Source organism: Furipterus horrens, unplaced genomic scaffold (genome assembly GCF_987537825.1).
Source record: "Furipterus horrens unplaced genomic scaffold, mFurHor1.1.pri manual_scaffold_3, whole genome shotgun sequence".
NCBI classification, from domain to species: domain Eukaryota; kingdom Metazoa; phylum Chordata; class Mammalia; order Chiroptera; family Furipteridae; genus Furipterus; species Furipterus horrens.
The window spans coordinates 191,183,975-191,200,536 of NW_028327173.1; the positions used below are offsets into that span (position 1 = coordinate 191,183,975).

Genomic DNA, 16,562 nt, shown 5'->3' on the forward strand with positions numbered 1-16,562 from the left:
ACCTTATCTTTGGGGCATTATCTTCTCATCACTGAGGGGAGATTCCAGAGCATCTTCTGTGATTGCCATGACCTCAGGGGGCTGAGGGTGGGAGTAGGAGGAAGAAAGCAGCTGGGTCCAACCCTCTTACTAATCTTTCTTACCTTTTGGTGCATAACTGGTTGCCCTGAGAAAATCTCCCCTCCCCTCCCCCACCTACCTCTTCACTTCCAAAAGCCTTTGAAGACTATGTTCCAGAGGCCAGCAGGTGGGAGAGCCCCTCGCTCTTTGGGGCTGGCTGAGCTGGGGGCAGGGCCTGGGAAGATCTGGGCTCCCTGGTTCTCTGGAGCCAATTCCTCTCCCTGAGCCCCTCACTAGCCTCCTGCATCTGGAGTGTAACTGTCCTGGTCACTGAGAGACAGTCTGAGCTTCTGGCCTGCTGTTTGGCCGAGGGACAGGCATTTCAACAGCCCCTTGCTTTATATGTGGAGTCAGGACCGTCCTTGCTAGCTTTGGAGGTTCTCCAAAGGCTAATGTGTGTGTGTGTGGTGTGGGGGGAGTTGTGTTTTCAGGGCATGATCACTGTCTGGAGGTTTGCTTAGGAACTTAGAGAAACATGCTCATTCTTTCCTCTCTTTGGACTGTCTCTGACTCATTGTTCAGAAAGAACTTTGATTAAGAGGTAGACAGGGCTTGCTTAAGGCAAAGATTTATCTTTTGTAGATCTGGGCATGACTTATCTACCATGACCTACCCAGTTAGGATTTATGATCAGATCACCTTGTGAGGTTACTTTTGGTCAGATTTATTACAGAGTCCCATTTTTGCCTACCATTCCCTCAGACCCTGGACCGTTCCTCAGTCTCAGGCCATGTCTTCCTGGGACATGTATCTGCTCAATGCCTTGTGGCTCAGCAAGGTTCTATGGGAAGAGAGTAGGGCTAGGAATGGGAATGCAGAAATTCTGAAGTTTATGTCGCCACTGATTAACTCGGTGATTTCAGCAAGTTGTTTAAACTCGGTTATGAAATGGAGAAAACGACATGCCCTCCTAGGGCTGTGTTGCCTCTCTGTACCGTGGGCGCCCTGCTATTAACTCACTGGGTGGTTTGGAGGCTCCAATTGTATGCTGGATGTGCCTTGGAAACTGTAATACTGTGTAAATGCTAGCTTTTAAGTGCCCTTAAAAAAAAAAAAAAAAGACTCTGAACTTGCCCCATGACCCTCAGAGAATTACAGGGCTTTCCTATATACAAATCATGTCCTATCTATGTCATGAAGTGCAACCTTGGATTAGGGACCACACCCTCTGCTTATAGGCCTCAGCATTCTTGCCTTTATAGTCAGTGCTTTATTTCAAAATCAGCTCTGGTCTTTCTGGCTGGGGGAGCCTCTAGCCTCTGCCAGAGCCTCTGGATTCCAGAGCATCCCTGCTGATGTGATCCCTCTGAGCTGAGCCACGTGGTGGCTCCTGCAGTCCCACAGAGCATGCTGATTCCTTTGGATTCCAAGGAAAGCCTTTTTTTTTTTTAACCAAGGGTTGGCACAAAGCAGCACTTCAGTCAATACATGCCTAGGGTGTCTCCTCCCTTCATGTAGGAAAATGGACGTGGTGGTACAGCACAGAACTGATGCCGTCCCTACCATCATGAGGTAGGGCCCAGGAGTGAGAAGTGTACTCCTAAGGGCCTGATGGTCCTGGCCTTACCACACAAGTGACAGTGATCAGTGGTAACAAACGGAGACGGGTGAGGCTCAGACAGTCCTTGTGAAAATGTGTTTTCTCTCCCCAGAGTTCCTCTGTGTCTCCTTAGGGAAGCGGGTAGGTACCATATTATCTGCCCTGGGAACAGCTGGCCCTGAATCCTCATGCTGTTGCACAAAAATCCATGACTTTTTTGAGGGTGCCCCCATCCTGGCCCAGACATCTACCCACGGAAAATAACCCACACAGGCCCCTGGCCATTGTTACCAGACCCAAGGCATCTGTTTGCCTGCTCACATCAAAGCCCAGTTAGACATGAACAGGAGTTTGCCACCAAGAAAGTCAGAATTTATTGAGATGGTGTCATGCCTGGAGTCATAAGTAGCTAATGCTCGAAGACCTGGCTCTCCATTGGCTTCTAAGTGATAGATTGTGTAGGAAAAAACTCATTAATCATGGTGACTAAAGGAGTAAGGGCCGTGGTCGCTCCTGATTGTTCAGTGCTAGGTTACAGGGTAGTTGATCATTGCATCTGGTCCTGATGTCAGCCATGGAGTTGTTCTGTCCAACCTTGCAAGGATTTATTTTGTGGGATTGTTCCACTTTCCTGGGTCCAGACCTAAAACACAACCAAGGCCAAAACATTGTCTTAAGTTTGACCAAAAACTGTTTCTCTAGTCAATAGATCTAGGACCTTGTTTCTGAGGCTCCCGGGTGCTGACCAGAAGAACCACATTGTCCTGAGGGTTTGATGGTTAAGCAAGGGAGACGGAGGTGAGTGAGTTAGGGTGCCAGGTGAGGCCAGTTTGAGACAAAAAGAGAAATCAAAGAGCAGATTAAATAAAATGAAGTTCCTGTATGGTTTACCATCCAGTCTTTGTCTCTCTTTTCATTACTTGTCCTGGATTCTGTCTCCTCCAGCCACCTTCCCTGGGTCTCTGCAGTTGACAGCAGGTAATGTAGCAAATGAGAGTCTGTGAAGAAAGGCTGTCATCCCTTTGGCCTGTCTTTCTCATGAAGGACAACCTTGGGTAGTAACCTCACCCTCCATTTATAGGGCTTAGCACTCTTACCTTTATAGTCAGTTCTTGGGAACTATGGTTTGGTTTGGTTTGGTTTGGAGACCATGTGTCCTAGCCTTTATTTGTTTACTAAATGAATATTTATTGAGCATCTACTCTGTGCCAAGCAACATTCTAAGCTCTGAGGATGCAAAGTGAAGGGGAACAGAAAGGGCCCTGAGTTCACATTTAAGGGAGGAGAGACTAGACTATAAAGAAGTCACTTATGGAGTAACTAACAGTGAAAATGTCAGGACAAGGAGGAGGGATGACTCCAAAGCAAGGCACTGGGGGATGTTTTTGTGTGGGTAGGTCCCTGAGTAACTCCCTAAATTGCAGGGCCAGAGCCGATGCTGCTGCTTTCTTTGAGTGGTGTTAGATGTGGGTGAATAATAGTTTTTCCTAGTGCAAGGTTTAGATTTCTTTTTCTTTCCACGTTTCTCTATGGGATCATGAGGCAGGGTTCTTTAATTTACTAAGTTGGCATCTTAAGAAAAAGCTACGTGGGGTCCACCCTTCTGTCTCCGGAGACACACCCTAGAGTAAGAGGAAGTGGCTCTGGCTCATGGAGGCCCATAAAGCAACCACTCTTCCAGAGCCTGTTTGTGAGGAATCGCCTGGGTCTGAGTTTCACCTCTGAAAATCGGAAGGGGAGGGCTGTGTCCAAGAAAGCCCAATCAGACCTAGAAGAAGACTTGAGAGGATTAGAAACATGTACTGTCACATAAATGACAGCAGACGCCATTACAGACGAGGCATACAATGCTGCTTCTGCTGAGGGCTGTTTTACCCTCATCTGTCAAAAGGCGGGGCGTGGTCAGGGCGAGCAGGGCGACACACACAGGACAGTAGGGTCCTTCTTTCAGTTGCTGTGAGACAGAGGTGGTGGGAAGTGCCGAGGCATTTGAGTGGAGCTTCGCACGTTGCCTACTTCGAATGTGAGAAACTTAGAGAAAGGGACATGCTGCACTCCCCACTCTGGCTGGCCTGGTGGTTGGAAAGACATCCCCTTATTTTCTCTCTCTCCCAGCTGAGTCACTGGGGAAGTTCTGTGAGCCTGTGGTCATTGGCCCCCCCGCACGGACATCAGAGGGACCTCTGAGTGGTGAAGCAGCAGGAACTCGGGCTCTGGGTGAAAGGGCAGATGGAGGAGGCTGCACGTCTGCTTTCATGAAGAACTAGACCGGCCCTTGGCAGATGTCACCACGAGGTGCCTGTGACACAATGACCATAATGTATCAGCTGTCATTACTATTCTTACCTTCCCTGGGAATCCTTCACTGCAGCCCGCTCTTCTGATTTCAGGAGCTGCTGCTCCCTGCGTTTCCCTCACCCCCGGGACTGAGGACATGCAAGCGTGGCAGGGAAGCCTAAACCACCAGCATAACCACGGCTTTGAGAGCAAAGCCTGTGACTGGGAGAGAGCTTTAAGGGAGTTTAGTGTTCACCAGCTCTCACCCTGCTCCCTAAGTTCTCAGAGACCAAAGCTTAGCCTTTTAAATCCTTAAACCGCTTCATGAGTGGTTTTCCCCAATCAATGGCATTGTTTTTGTTCCTGCTACCTCCTCAATCCTGAGTTGGGCTTTTCAAAAGAAGCCAAGGGCTTGGATTTGGGGATTTCAGAAATACCATCACAGGAGCAGACTTCGCATGCTTATTGTTGCTTAACGTGGCATTTGTCTAGGAGCTGCCTGGCCTTCCTAGGTGGCTGGAGTCTTGTTTTCCATGATTAAACTGTTGTTCAGTGGAAATGTTTAAGTGCCCTAACAGCCACCTTGTTCTCCTGCTTCTTTCTGGAGGACCGCCCTCTGAGCCTCTTTCCCAGGTCCAAAGGTGGCTTTCCTGCAGAACGCCTTCACTCTAACCTCATCCCTTACACGGGGGACCCTGGAACCCCTGTTTATGCATCATTTGGCCCAGTTCAGTTACTCACTTTGTCACTGAACAGGAACCAGGCCTGGAGCGGTTCTGCCTCAGGCCAGCCTGTAGCATGTGGGCTTTTGACTTCATGCAGAAAAGATTTCACAACACGAGTCCAGGTGATTTGGAGGGTATGTTTATTAAAGCTGGGGACCATGAAACAAAAAAGGGCCTAGGGTAGAAGAAGCAACAGGAGAGCCTACGTGGGGTTACCTTGGCTCCCTAGAAAAGTTGTAGGAAAGAAGAGAGCCAGGGTGGGGCTGCTGTCAGCTCACCAGAGAGTCAGAGAAAAGGGGTTCAGGGGGCAGCTGGGGTGAGCTGCCACTGCCCATTGCTCCCCTGGTTGCAAGCTTTGTAGGGAGCCTTAGAGTTTAGGAGATGCACACTTGTGGGCAACGGAGAGGGGGAAGGGAAAGGTGAGGTGTACTACCAGGAGGGGGCGGGAGGGAGAGTGAGCACTGGGTCCTGTGCTGAGTCCTGTGTTTTGAGGGTTTTGAAGGCTGGGAGTTTAGGTCTTAAGGGAGATCTCAACAGAATACTTTTCCAGGTGTGCCCTTTCAGGATCCTGGTCTCCATTGATTGGGGGTGTCATTAGTCATTGCAGCTGGTCCTGGAAGTCACCTGCCTGGTTTTGCTGCTTTTCTGGGCCTGGAGCTGAAACACAACTGAGGCCTAGATGTTATCTCTAGGGAGGAAAGGTCGGGTGGGGAGGGGGTCTGCACCACCATGACCAGGATATGCCAGGGGAGGAAAGGCCACCCTGGGGACAAGGTCTAGTATCAGTTTTTCTCGTTGCTAGGCTCCTGGGGCTCTCCTCCCTGGTAACCTGTATGTGGCTGTAAATTGCTTGGCCAGTTTGTTTAGCTGTCTGTCTGCTTCCCCATTCCAGTTGCCATTTCTGACTTCTCACTATCCTGCCTCAAGTGGAGGTGTCAGCAAATGTCTAAGAGGCACCAAAGAGAGGGAGGAGTACTTACAGGATGAACATGATGTATGTGTGCCTCAGTGGCACCATCTTTGTGGATTTTAGTGCCCACACAATGGAGCAATGAGTGGTGACGTCACTTCCCAGTGTTGCACACAGTCCCCCACATGGATGTGGTCCTGGGAGACGAAGCTTCCGGGGGGCCTCCTGCTGCTGGTGCCTGTGCCGCCCATGCGAATGTCAAGCCACACAGTCCCAGGAGCAATGGAAATTAGGCATACTTCATTTTTTCTTATCTAGTTTTTTTTTTTTTTAAGATTTTATTTCTTTTTAGAGAGAGGGGAAGAGAGAGAGAAAGAGAGAGAGAGAAACATCAGTGTGTGGTTGCCTCTCGTGTGCCCCCAACTGGAGACCTAGCGTGTAACCCAGGCATGGGCCCTGACTGGGAATTGAACGGGCGACCCTTTGGTTCGCAGGCTGGCACTCAATCCACTGAGCCACAGCAGCCAGGGCAGGCATACTTCATTTTAAGCACATCTTAGTGCCCATAAGTTCTATATGGGGTTAAACGTCCCTTTATATGGTAACATGCATCCTACATTTGCCCGTGTAGCTTGAGTTTTCCTCAGCGGCGGTGCCCTGTGAACCTTAGCTTCAGATGAATTTTTCATAAGATCGTTGCTAGTAACCATAGAGACGTGTGGACACGCACAGGTACCTGGTCACTCATCATATAAATATAACCTTGGGGGGCATGGCATCATGCTGTGCTGGTTCATATAAGTTGATGGGCTTTAAGTGTGTGGAAATCTATATTGCACCCCAGTTTATCTTTCATGTGGCTCTGACTTTAAAAGGACCCCCCACCATGGTGTTTTTTGTTTGTTTGTTTGTTTTTAGTAGCAAACTTCCTTTGAGAGCCTTGTCGAGATTTAAATTTCCAACCATGTCTTTCTGTGGGTCTGGCTCATGGCTTATCTTCAGGGAAGCTATATTTTTCTGATGTGCCAGTGAATTCCAGCCCATTCACTCAACATGTATTGAGTTAGCCCCTGTTCACCAGGCACCAGGTTATGTCAGAAAAGTGGCCGAAAACCAAAGGATTAGAGTGGTTTAGGCTAGGAGACGAAGCTTAGCTAAGATAATCAAAGGAAACTGACCTTGAGATAGCCTCTGAGAGATGAAAAGAGGGAGCCCTTTCCCAGCAGGGACACTGCTTAGATAAAGGGAGAGACTAGGCGATGAAAAGGTTGGAACTGTCAATCATCCCATAGGGCTGAAGTACCAGGGACATAGAGGAAGGAGGTGGACGTGGGGCTGGAAAGGTAGCTTGAAACTAGGCGAAGAAAGGCAGGAACCGCAGGCTGAGGGGTCTGGACTTCGTGCTCAAGCTCCTTGAAGGTCCTTGAACAGGGACTCTTGTCATTAGTGAAGTGCTGAGGACCTCGAACCTGAATATGTTGTGCAGGGCATTGGAGGAGAGACCACAGTTGTCTGAAGGGGAGGGGTTAGATTCAAAGTGGGCTTCCAAGGAAGGCTTGGGAGGGTCCAGGGTAGAGTGAATGGAAGAGGACAGAGTCAAGGGTGACTAAGAGAATTGAGCAAGAGCAGAGAGAAGGAGCCAGGAGAGGAAGAGGAAGAGAACCAGAGGTGGGTGGTTTGTGTGTCTGCCTTAAGTAAGCCAGTAAGTAAACCGAGTGTGTCTTCTGAGTCCTGGCGGCCCCTCCTCTCCTGCCTGGCCCTGTGGCTGTGTGTCTGCAAGGTAGAAGAGCAGGCTTGCAGGTGGGGAGTGAGTACTTTGTTCAGAGCAAATCATTCTGCTGAATAGTCCATTCAGAGGAGCTCATTTAGTCCTCAGGAAGACCCAGTGAGCTAGATAGTGTAACTAGATAGTGTTATCTTCCTTTTGTAGATTAGGAACAAAAGGTGAATGAACTTTGCCAAGATCAGATATCTGGTGACTGGTAGAGCTGAGATTTGGACTGAGAGCTCCTCACCCAAAACCCTGAGCCATTCATCACTGTATTAGAATCACAGAGCCTTGGATGATGTCCCATAACTTCCCTTATTCTTGCAAAAGGGACCCTGCAGGGTTCTATTTAACATCTAGATCTCTACCTCCAAATCACTTAGGAGGCCAGATATGACCTGCAGCAGGCCCACGTTTCCATCGAGGAAGGTTGCATATGCCTCTCTGTCTAGGCTGGTTTTTACTCTCAAAGTCTTCCAGATCAGCAATTTGAGAATTTGAGAAGCCAGACTAGACTGATAAATCAGTGTGACCGGAGGTTAGATCAAACTCCAAGGACATGAAAATATCTTCTTTTCTGGAGAAGCCTACTCACTTGGGCCTTTCTCAAGGCTTTTTGCCCCGGAGGGCATTGCCAGGCCTAGTAGAGGATGTCCTGGCCTGAGAAACTGACAGATCTCTTTTCTCATGTTACCTCTGCTAGAACTCTGTGTTACCCTGTACGAGTCACTTAACCTCTCAAGCTCAACCTCACTTAGCCTCCATTTGGCCCTTTAATAATTAGGTTGTAATAGAGCAGCGATTTTCAACCCTTTTCATCTGGTGGCACACATAAACTAATTACTAAAGTTCTGTGGCACACCCAAAAATATATTTTTTGCTGATCTGACAAAAAATAGGTATAATTTTTATTGATTTACAAATAATAATAATAATAATAGTAATTACCTACTCTTTTTTTGCTCTGAAGTGACTGTACTTCAATATAAGGATTTTTGGTACAAAGAATTAACCAATCAGATGCAACCTTATTATGCAACGTGACCAATAAAATGCAGCTCTATGATATGACCTATATATTTATAGTTCAAGACAGGGTGTTCACACTTGGACGGCTATTGTTGTGTTGGCTGTTAACATTTTTTAATTTAAAGGAAAAGAGGTCAGTGCCCCTGACTAAATAGTCAGGTATTACACATTATTCTTGCAGCACACCAATTGAAAAACACTGTAATAGAGGATGATAAAGGAACTTTCAAGCTATAACATTCTATAATTTCACCATTTGTGTTATCTTTTAAAATTTGTTTTAAGTCCCCCTGCCCCACTAGATTAAAGAGCTCCTTGAAGGCAGGAACTCAGTTATACACAACTTGGTACCTCCCAAAATATCTAGCAGAATGCTTTTCATATAGTAGATGCTTTAAGTATCTGTTTAATTTATTGATTATAGATTGGCATACATTGAAAGAACCCAACACTGGGCCTAAAGATGATGACTTTTGTGAATATTCTACAGCAGGGGGCCACCAGTGACCATCCTGAGTGGCTGTAATTGACAGACTGGAAAACCAATCAAGATGGTCAGCAGGTTGGCCATTAATGAGTGGTATTACAGTGTGACGTGAAAGCAAATTGCTTTTCTACCTACAGTTTCTTTCAAGTAAAATAAAGGAAAAGTGGGACCTTAAAACAATGGACTTATCTTCCTTCACTCTTGGCACCTGAAGCTTGCTTGAGTGCTCGGGCTGTTTTTCTATTTATTTATTTTCAGAGAGAGGAGAAGGGAGGGAGAAGAAGGAGAGAAACATCAATGTGTGAGAGGAACATCAGTCGGTTGCCTCTCACATGCCCCCAACTGAGGACCTGGCCCGCAACACAAACACGTGCCCTGACAGGGATTTGAACCGGTGACTTTTGACATCAGTTCACAGTCCAGTGCTCAATCCACTGAGCCACACCAGCCTCGGCTTGGGCTGTTTTTCAATTTCTTTGATATTGCATGTGGCAGAGGGTTTTGGGGGTTGTGACACAGCTAGTCACTCCTGAATCGACCTTGGAAACACTCCTGTCACTGTCAGGTTACTAGAATTTGAACTCCAAGGCAGATATGAGATGTGACATGAGATGCTTTAAGTTTGTGTGTGTGTGTGTTCATAGTCAGTTTGCGTGTGCCCATATGTGTATAAATGTGTGCAGTTGTATATGACTTTATACTATAGATGCCTCATCAACTGCTAAGTTATTTACACAATGAACTTAAGCTTTCATGTTTGTAAATGGGGCAATAACTTTAGGCTTCCCAGTCTCCCTGAATGCAAGTTCTTGGGGTTATAGGGTGTGGAAGTTTTCAACTTTTCCCCCAGCTGGTCTCTGAACTCCTGATTAACAGATTCAGCGAAATCAAGAATTTAAGTGACGCAAGAAAAAAGTCAACCTTGTCTTACTGTGCCATAGAAATGGGAGTGTAGAAATCATTGTTCATTGGAGTGCAGCTAGAGAAGAGCCAGCCTGCACTGAGAACCCCAACAATAACTTTTTTCAATAGGTATTGATGGTGAAGGGGGGTCAAGGATGTGTGTGAATTGAGTTGCCAATCAAGAGAGAGCTCTCTCTGGTGTCTTGAGGAGGAAGCAGTCCCTGTGTAGGTTTTAAGAAAGACTGGGATTGTGCTTCTTGTTAGGAGTCTCTTTAAATTTGTGCCACCACCTCTTGGCAGTTGGTAGCTGTAACCAACTGTCTCTGTTTTCTCTAGCTTGGAATTGCAATTGGGTTCTTGGTCCCTCCTGTTTTGGTACCCAATATCGAAGACAAGGACAAGCTTGCCTACCACATCAGCATCATGTTCTACATAATAGCAGGTGTCGCTGCACTGCTTTTGATCCTTGTCATTATCGGTAAGTTCATTAGTAGACTGGCAGGGAGGTTCTACTGGCTTTGGTGGGATCCTTGAGAACATGGCTGTAGAACATGGTGGACATTTACAGAAACTGGAGGGCAGACTCTGATGGTTTTCAATACCCCTAATATAGTGCTAGCTGGTCTTGTGCATGTTGTCAGTGGCTCAGTAAAGGTTTAATTGTGATTAAACAGTTCCCTAATATGACCTCACCAGAATGAAGGGTCAGGCTGCTGATCCCTTGGTGAAACCCCGTGAGCATTTATCACAGGCATTGATCTCCTGTAATCTTCAGCAACCCTTTGAAGAAGGTACCATTACCAATCCCATTTAACAAAGAGGAAGACTTAAGGGAGTTAAATCAATTACTGGGGACTAGATGGTGGCAGAGATTGGATTTAAGCCTAAACATATCTAATGCCATACTCTAAATTTCTGGAACAATACAGAATTAACCCACAAACACTAATAATCTCATAGATTCACCTGAGAATACCTGGGTACCATATTTTTAATGCTTTTTTACAAAAATATATAAAAGTAATATATGCTCATTATGGAAAAATATAGAAAATACAAAAACCTAAAGAAAAAATGACCATTAATTTAGCCTTGTACAAGTTAATTGTAACCTGAGATAACTACTTTTACTTTTATATACCATGGATATTTAATCACTGAGCTATTTGGTTAATATAACTAAAAAACTTTTTTTATTATGTAAGTTTCAGATGTATAATATTCTAATTCAACATCTGTATACACTTTAAAGTGATCACTGCCACAAGTCTAGATACCATCCATCACCATCTGATTGATGGATTATATAACTTTATATCCTCTTTTATGATCTGAGTGATATTACATGGGCTGTGATAAATTCAGAAACAGCAGAGTGGAGGTTTTCATTTTCAGTTAGTCATCCGTCTAAAGGTTAACCAGTTTTCTTCCTAATATCTGAAAGTTTCACTCACATGTGTTAAAGGTTTCACTCCTTCCTTCTGGCCTCACCTCCAGAGTCAAGCAGCTTTATAATCGTTTACCTCATTCAGCTGTTCCACCGTGTCATTTCCTCCCTTGGGTCCAAGCTGCGAAAGGGCTGCCTGCTGGCTTCTCAAACCTGGCAGGGTGTTATGGACCGAGGACTTGGGTGTCCCTGGAAAGGGGAGGAGCTGTAGAGCTGTGGGTAAGAGCTGAAAAGTACAATCCCGCCAGGGCCCCTCTTACTCAGCCAGACTTGAAGTTTCAAATTGTAGTGTGCCCAGTTCTAATTCTTACGTTTGTGGCAGACGAGGGCCTGGTTCTTTGCAGCTGAAATCCTGAGGGTAGGACATTTCTACATTTTGGCATTTAGCTCATTGAATAAAGAACTGAAAAACCTCCCCTGAATTCTGGTTTGTGGTTGCTAAGGCCTTGAGCAAGCAGCTGCTGTTGCAGAGATCAGTAAGCCCTCGCCTTGCTCTCTTTTCCCTGATGGAAGTGGAGGTGAGCAGGCAGGACACCTCATGAGTGCTTCCCAAAGCAAGAAGTTATCCAGGAGGATATGAGCCAGGACTACTTCCAGGAAGAAAGTAGTATGGCTCTGGAGCTGGAGGAGGGGGTGGGGGGAGCACTTTGATCTTCAAGACATTCAACTGCATTTGCAGAGCTACCTTTAACTGGAGAAGGAACGTTCTCCTGGAGTGAGGGGGAGGCCACATGGTGCTTGAGTGGACCCAGTTGGGGAAAAAGCTTAGCTAAAAAACTGGTTAAACTGATTTGCCCTCCAGAGAACTGAGTAGCAATCGAGGCAGTTAAATGGACTGTGACAATTTTATTGAAAATAGAACATAAAATGAATGGTTTTCCCATTGTCCCTCCCCAGTCCTTCATATCAGAGTAGCCACTCCCACAGGAGCATGCTAATTCTCTAGTCCCTGTGAGGCAGGTGTCTGATTCAGACTCTGGGAAACTGGGAATGGACTTGAGGTTTTCCTCACTGAAGATCCTTTCACTTAACTCAGGAATGCTCATTGACTGCCATATGCCAGGCTCTGTGCTAGGCACAGGAGCACAGTCCCTTACCCCTTAGGAGGAGCTCTGGTGCTAAGCCACTACTAGCTGGGCTCCCTAATCCTAAAGCCTCAGCCTGCACTTCCTTTCTATTCTCAATGCTCTGTGGTATGTTATTTGCTGGTTTTTAGGGGACCCCTTGATCCTTGAACATTGCTGGGGAGGCCCCCATGGTTGCAGCTGGCCAGAGGCCATGAGGAAAAAGTAATCAATAGACCACTTACTCAGCAGCAGACAATGAAAAGCAGCTTCAAGAGAGGAAGCTGTAAAGGATTTAATTGAAGAATTGCTCTTTCCTTTTGAGTCGTAGCTCCTTCTCAGGTGATGGATCCAGCTCTTGTCTGTGTGTGTGTCTGTGGGGGTAACCACGGGGATGGTCAGTGATCTCTCTGTTTCTTTCCTTTCAGTTTTCAAGGAGAAGCCTAAACATCCCCCCAGCAGGGCCCAGTCCCTGAGCTATTCGTTGGCATCCCCTGATGCTTCATACTTAAGTTCCATCGTCCGGCTCTTCAAAAACCTCAACTTCGTGCTGCTTGTCATCACCTACGGTAAGGGGCAGATGTGTCCAGGAGTGTACTTGAGCTGGGAACGGGAGACAAGAGGCCTGAGATGTCTGTGCATCTTACTTCTCCCAAATACCAAATGTTCACGGAAAGTAATTGTTTAGGGTCAACTGGAACAGTCAGCTCTGTCTCAGGGCCTTTGCACATTCTATAAAGTCCACTTAGAAAACCATTCCTTACCATATCAGGTTATCTGACAGATGCCAGCCGATCCTCCAAGTCCCATCTCAGCATCCCGCTGTAAAGCAGTGTTAGAAATGTTTTCTCTCTTATTGTGCTATTCCATTTCCAAGTCTGTCTTCTCACTACTGTGACCATCCTGGGAGCCAGTATTTATGTCTTTTCATCTTTATAGTTATGTCTTTTCATCATCAGCAGTGGCTGGCCTAGAGTGGATACTCCTGTTGTTATTGAGTGAGTGAATGAATGAATGAATGAATCAATCAATCAATAGATGAATGCATGCATGAGTCTTGCCATATTAAACGCTCCTTAACCAACCTTCTTTCATCTTAAGATGTTGACTCCTTTTTAAAAATTTAATCTGCAAGACAATATCCCTGTTTCATTTCATTTTGTTGGCTTTTGATAAGATAAACATTAATCTTTTTGCTGGTGCATTGGCTTGCCTGTCCAGCATGGTGTTTCTGGATCTTCTTTCCAACCTTTAGTAAGAGTTAGACCAGACAAGAAGGGTAAGGACAGAACCTCATGGCATTCCAGTAAAGAGATCCATCCAATTGTATTGCTCTCCATCCTATATTTTACCATTTAATCCACCAGCTAGTTTAAAATCAAGAGTAAGCAAGTGTGTAACAGGCTCAGCAACTATATTAAAAAAAAACAAGATTGCTTTAACATGACTTATTCTTGATGAAACCACAGTTAACTATAACCTTATACTCTATAGGTTCACAAACCATGTTTTATATAACAATAGCATTGACAATGTGGCAAGACTTTTCACATATGCTTTTATTTAACTTCTACCACACCCATGCTAGGTAGGTACGATAACTATCCCCATTTAACATCTGTGGAAACTGGAATTCAGAGATTAGGTAACTAGCCCAAGATCACACAGCTTTCAGGTGGTGGAGCCAGGATTCGAATACAGGTTTGTCTAACTCTGACACCTGCACTCTTGATGCCTGTTACCTAATTGCCTGTAGTTTTTCCTAGGATTGTGCCACGGTTTCATTTTATGCTTATCAGTGCCCTTCATCTCAAACTGTTTATCTGCTGAGGCATTGATAAGAGGTGGTATCATCCTTGGGTAGAGAGGCACACCTAAGTTTTTTAGGTGTACATAATAGTTAGGTGACCTCTTATCTGGAATAGCTCTAGATCAGCAATTTTCAGCCTTTTTCATCTCATTGCGCCCATAAACTAATTACTTAAATTCCACAGTATGCCAAAAAATAGATTTTTTTCCCAATTTGACCAAAAAAAAAAAAAAAAAAAGGTATAATTCTGATTCATTCTTGGCTGCTGTCATTTTTTAATTCGACAATCTAAGGGAAAAAGAGGTCAGTGCCCCTGACTAAATAGTCAGGTATTGCATATTATTCTTGCAGCACTCCAGTTGAAAATTGCTGCTCTAGGTAACTAAATTATTCTTTAAGGTCTCAGTCTCTATTTCTCATTCTCTCTAGCTTCTCAGTTCTTAGTATGTTTCTGCGTTCATCCATAATAATAAGCTAGTTCACATGGGTCATTGGGAAAAGCAGTTCACTTCTGAGTCTCTGGAAGCATTCAACTCTGTTGTCTATAGATAGAATTTATTAATATTTTCCTCAAAGGCCCATCTCAGTGAGAGGGAGTTAAACTAATCTGGGTGTTTGTACTCATTTCAGAGAATCACAAGCCTAATTCCCATGGTAGAGAACTGGACTTGGAGACAAGGCTGTTTGCCAGCAAGTAAATGATTCTTAGGCTTAATCACAGATTTGGAAAAATTTTTATTGAGCCATTACTGTGTGTCAGGCACCATGTTAAGGCTTTATATATATACATTATCTCTTTTTATCTTCAAAACAAACCCATGACATAGGTCCTTAATTCTGTTTCATTTTATACCTGAGGAAACTGAGGCTCTGGTTTAGTTCCTTGCTGACAATTGGACAGCTAGTAAGCAACAGACCTTAGATAGACACTTCTGTCTGTTTGATGCCCAAACCCATCTTTCTAACCATTGTGCCATTCTGCCTTCCCATGCAGAATGCAGCCGCTTGGAGACAAAGCCGGAGCTCTTTTCTTAGCCCACTTGCCCAGGTGGTTTTTGGGTCTGTCTTTCTCAGATTTAATTCTCCAGACCAGTTACCTGGGGGTTGCTTTCTTCTAGAGTGTGGATCTATAGTTTTAGCGTTTTGGAAGCAGGACCAACCTATTGGCCAGCCATCTTTGAGATTTGAGGATGATGGGGTCTCAGCTTTAGTGTGTCTCCGCAAGGTGTACAGGTCATGTAAAGGCAGTCCACCTGAGAATCTCTGCTTTCTTCTCCCACTATCTTTGTTTCAAATTTAAAACAACAACACCTTCTATAAATTTAACACATGGCTGGGATTCTAGCAGGTAATAGAATTTCATGAACACAATTGCAGGACATGGGTGTACATGCCTAGGAGTAAGAGCCTTGAATGCTAGACCAGTGAGTTCAGAGCTGCACGTAAGGAATGGGAAGCCTGAGTTTTGGTGTCAGCTCTGTCAAGTGCTGAGTGTACCACCTTCACCCACCTTTTGTCCTTCTAATTCCCACCACCTCTCAGAAGGTAGTAAAAACCTTTGCTTCCCATTGAAGTTCTCTCATTGGAAATGAAAGCTTTTCAATTAATTGTCAATAGAGACACTGCATGCATCCACACTACTATTGCATTGATTAACATGCTGATTCCTGTATTCTTTCTTTGGTCTGAACTAGATTTCCCCAAGTAGGGAGCAGCTTGCATTCAGCTGGTGTGATGTCCGGTGTTGTATCTCTAGCAGTTTCCCAGCTCTCTCCTTGCTGCTGAGTCAGCTACCCAGAGCTGAGGTGCAGTGATACACAATGCAGGGTTCTGAGCAATTTCCCTAGAGGCTCTGGCCATAACCCCAGAGATATGTTTGTGAAATAAAATCAGGGCCAGCAAGTAACTTCAAATTCCAGAGAAACCACAAATTCTTTTTTAGCATAAACATGTCCCATGTGATATTTGGAGTATATTTATGTTTAAAAAATACTCATTTTTCTGAAATTCAAATTTAACCAGGTTTGCTCTTTGTTTAAGAAAAAAAAACGTTTTTTCTTATATCTGGCAGCCCACTTAGAGGGAAGGACTTGCAGGAATGGGTTTGTGCTTGATGTTGATGAACTATCACTAGAAGAAGAAACTGCCTCCTCCTCTAGTAAAATACTCTCCTTCCTCCATGTTTGGCAATGCGGGCTGGAACCAGATCCTCAGAGGATCTAACAGAGTTTGGGGGTTGGGGAAGTCTTGTGATATGTACCAGCAGTGGGGGTAGGGTGAAGAAAAGAACCTTTCCTTGGCCACCTTCTTTTTGTGTCTCCAGGTCTCGCTTTCACATGGCCTCCTCTAATCTCTTTTCATCAATGGTAATGGTGTAATGATTGCCATGTTAAAAAGAATTGTTGAAAAATTTCCTCCTCTAAAGAATGTCCTCAAAGGGAATACTTTTTTATGTTATTCCCCAGCCTTGCCTCCATTGCTT

General features: G+C 45.1%; 1 protein-coding gene across 2 annotated transcripts in view; it reads left to right on the forward strand.

Moving 5' to 3' along the window:
- The window catches only part of FLVCR2 (FLVCR choline and putative heme transporter 2), a 52,612-nt gene that overhangs the window by 14,869 nt on the left and 21,181 nt on the right, over positions 1-16,562 (forward strand). For both annotated transcript variants that reach the window (XM_090271192.1, XM_090271193.1), the window contains exons 2-3: positions 10,096-10,237; positions 12,699-12,839. In XM_090271192.1, the coding sequence (XP_090127318.1) occupies positions 10,096-10,237; positions 12,699-12,839 (283 nt within the window). The remainder of the gene's footprint in view (positions 1-10,095; positions 10,238-12,698; positions 12,840-16,562) is intronic.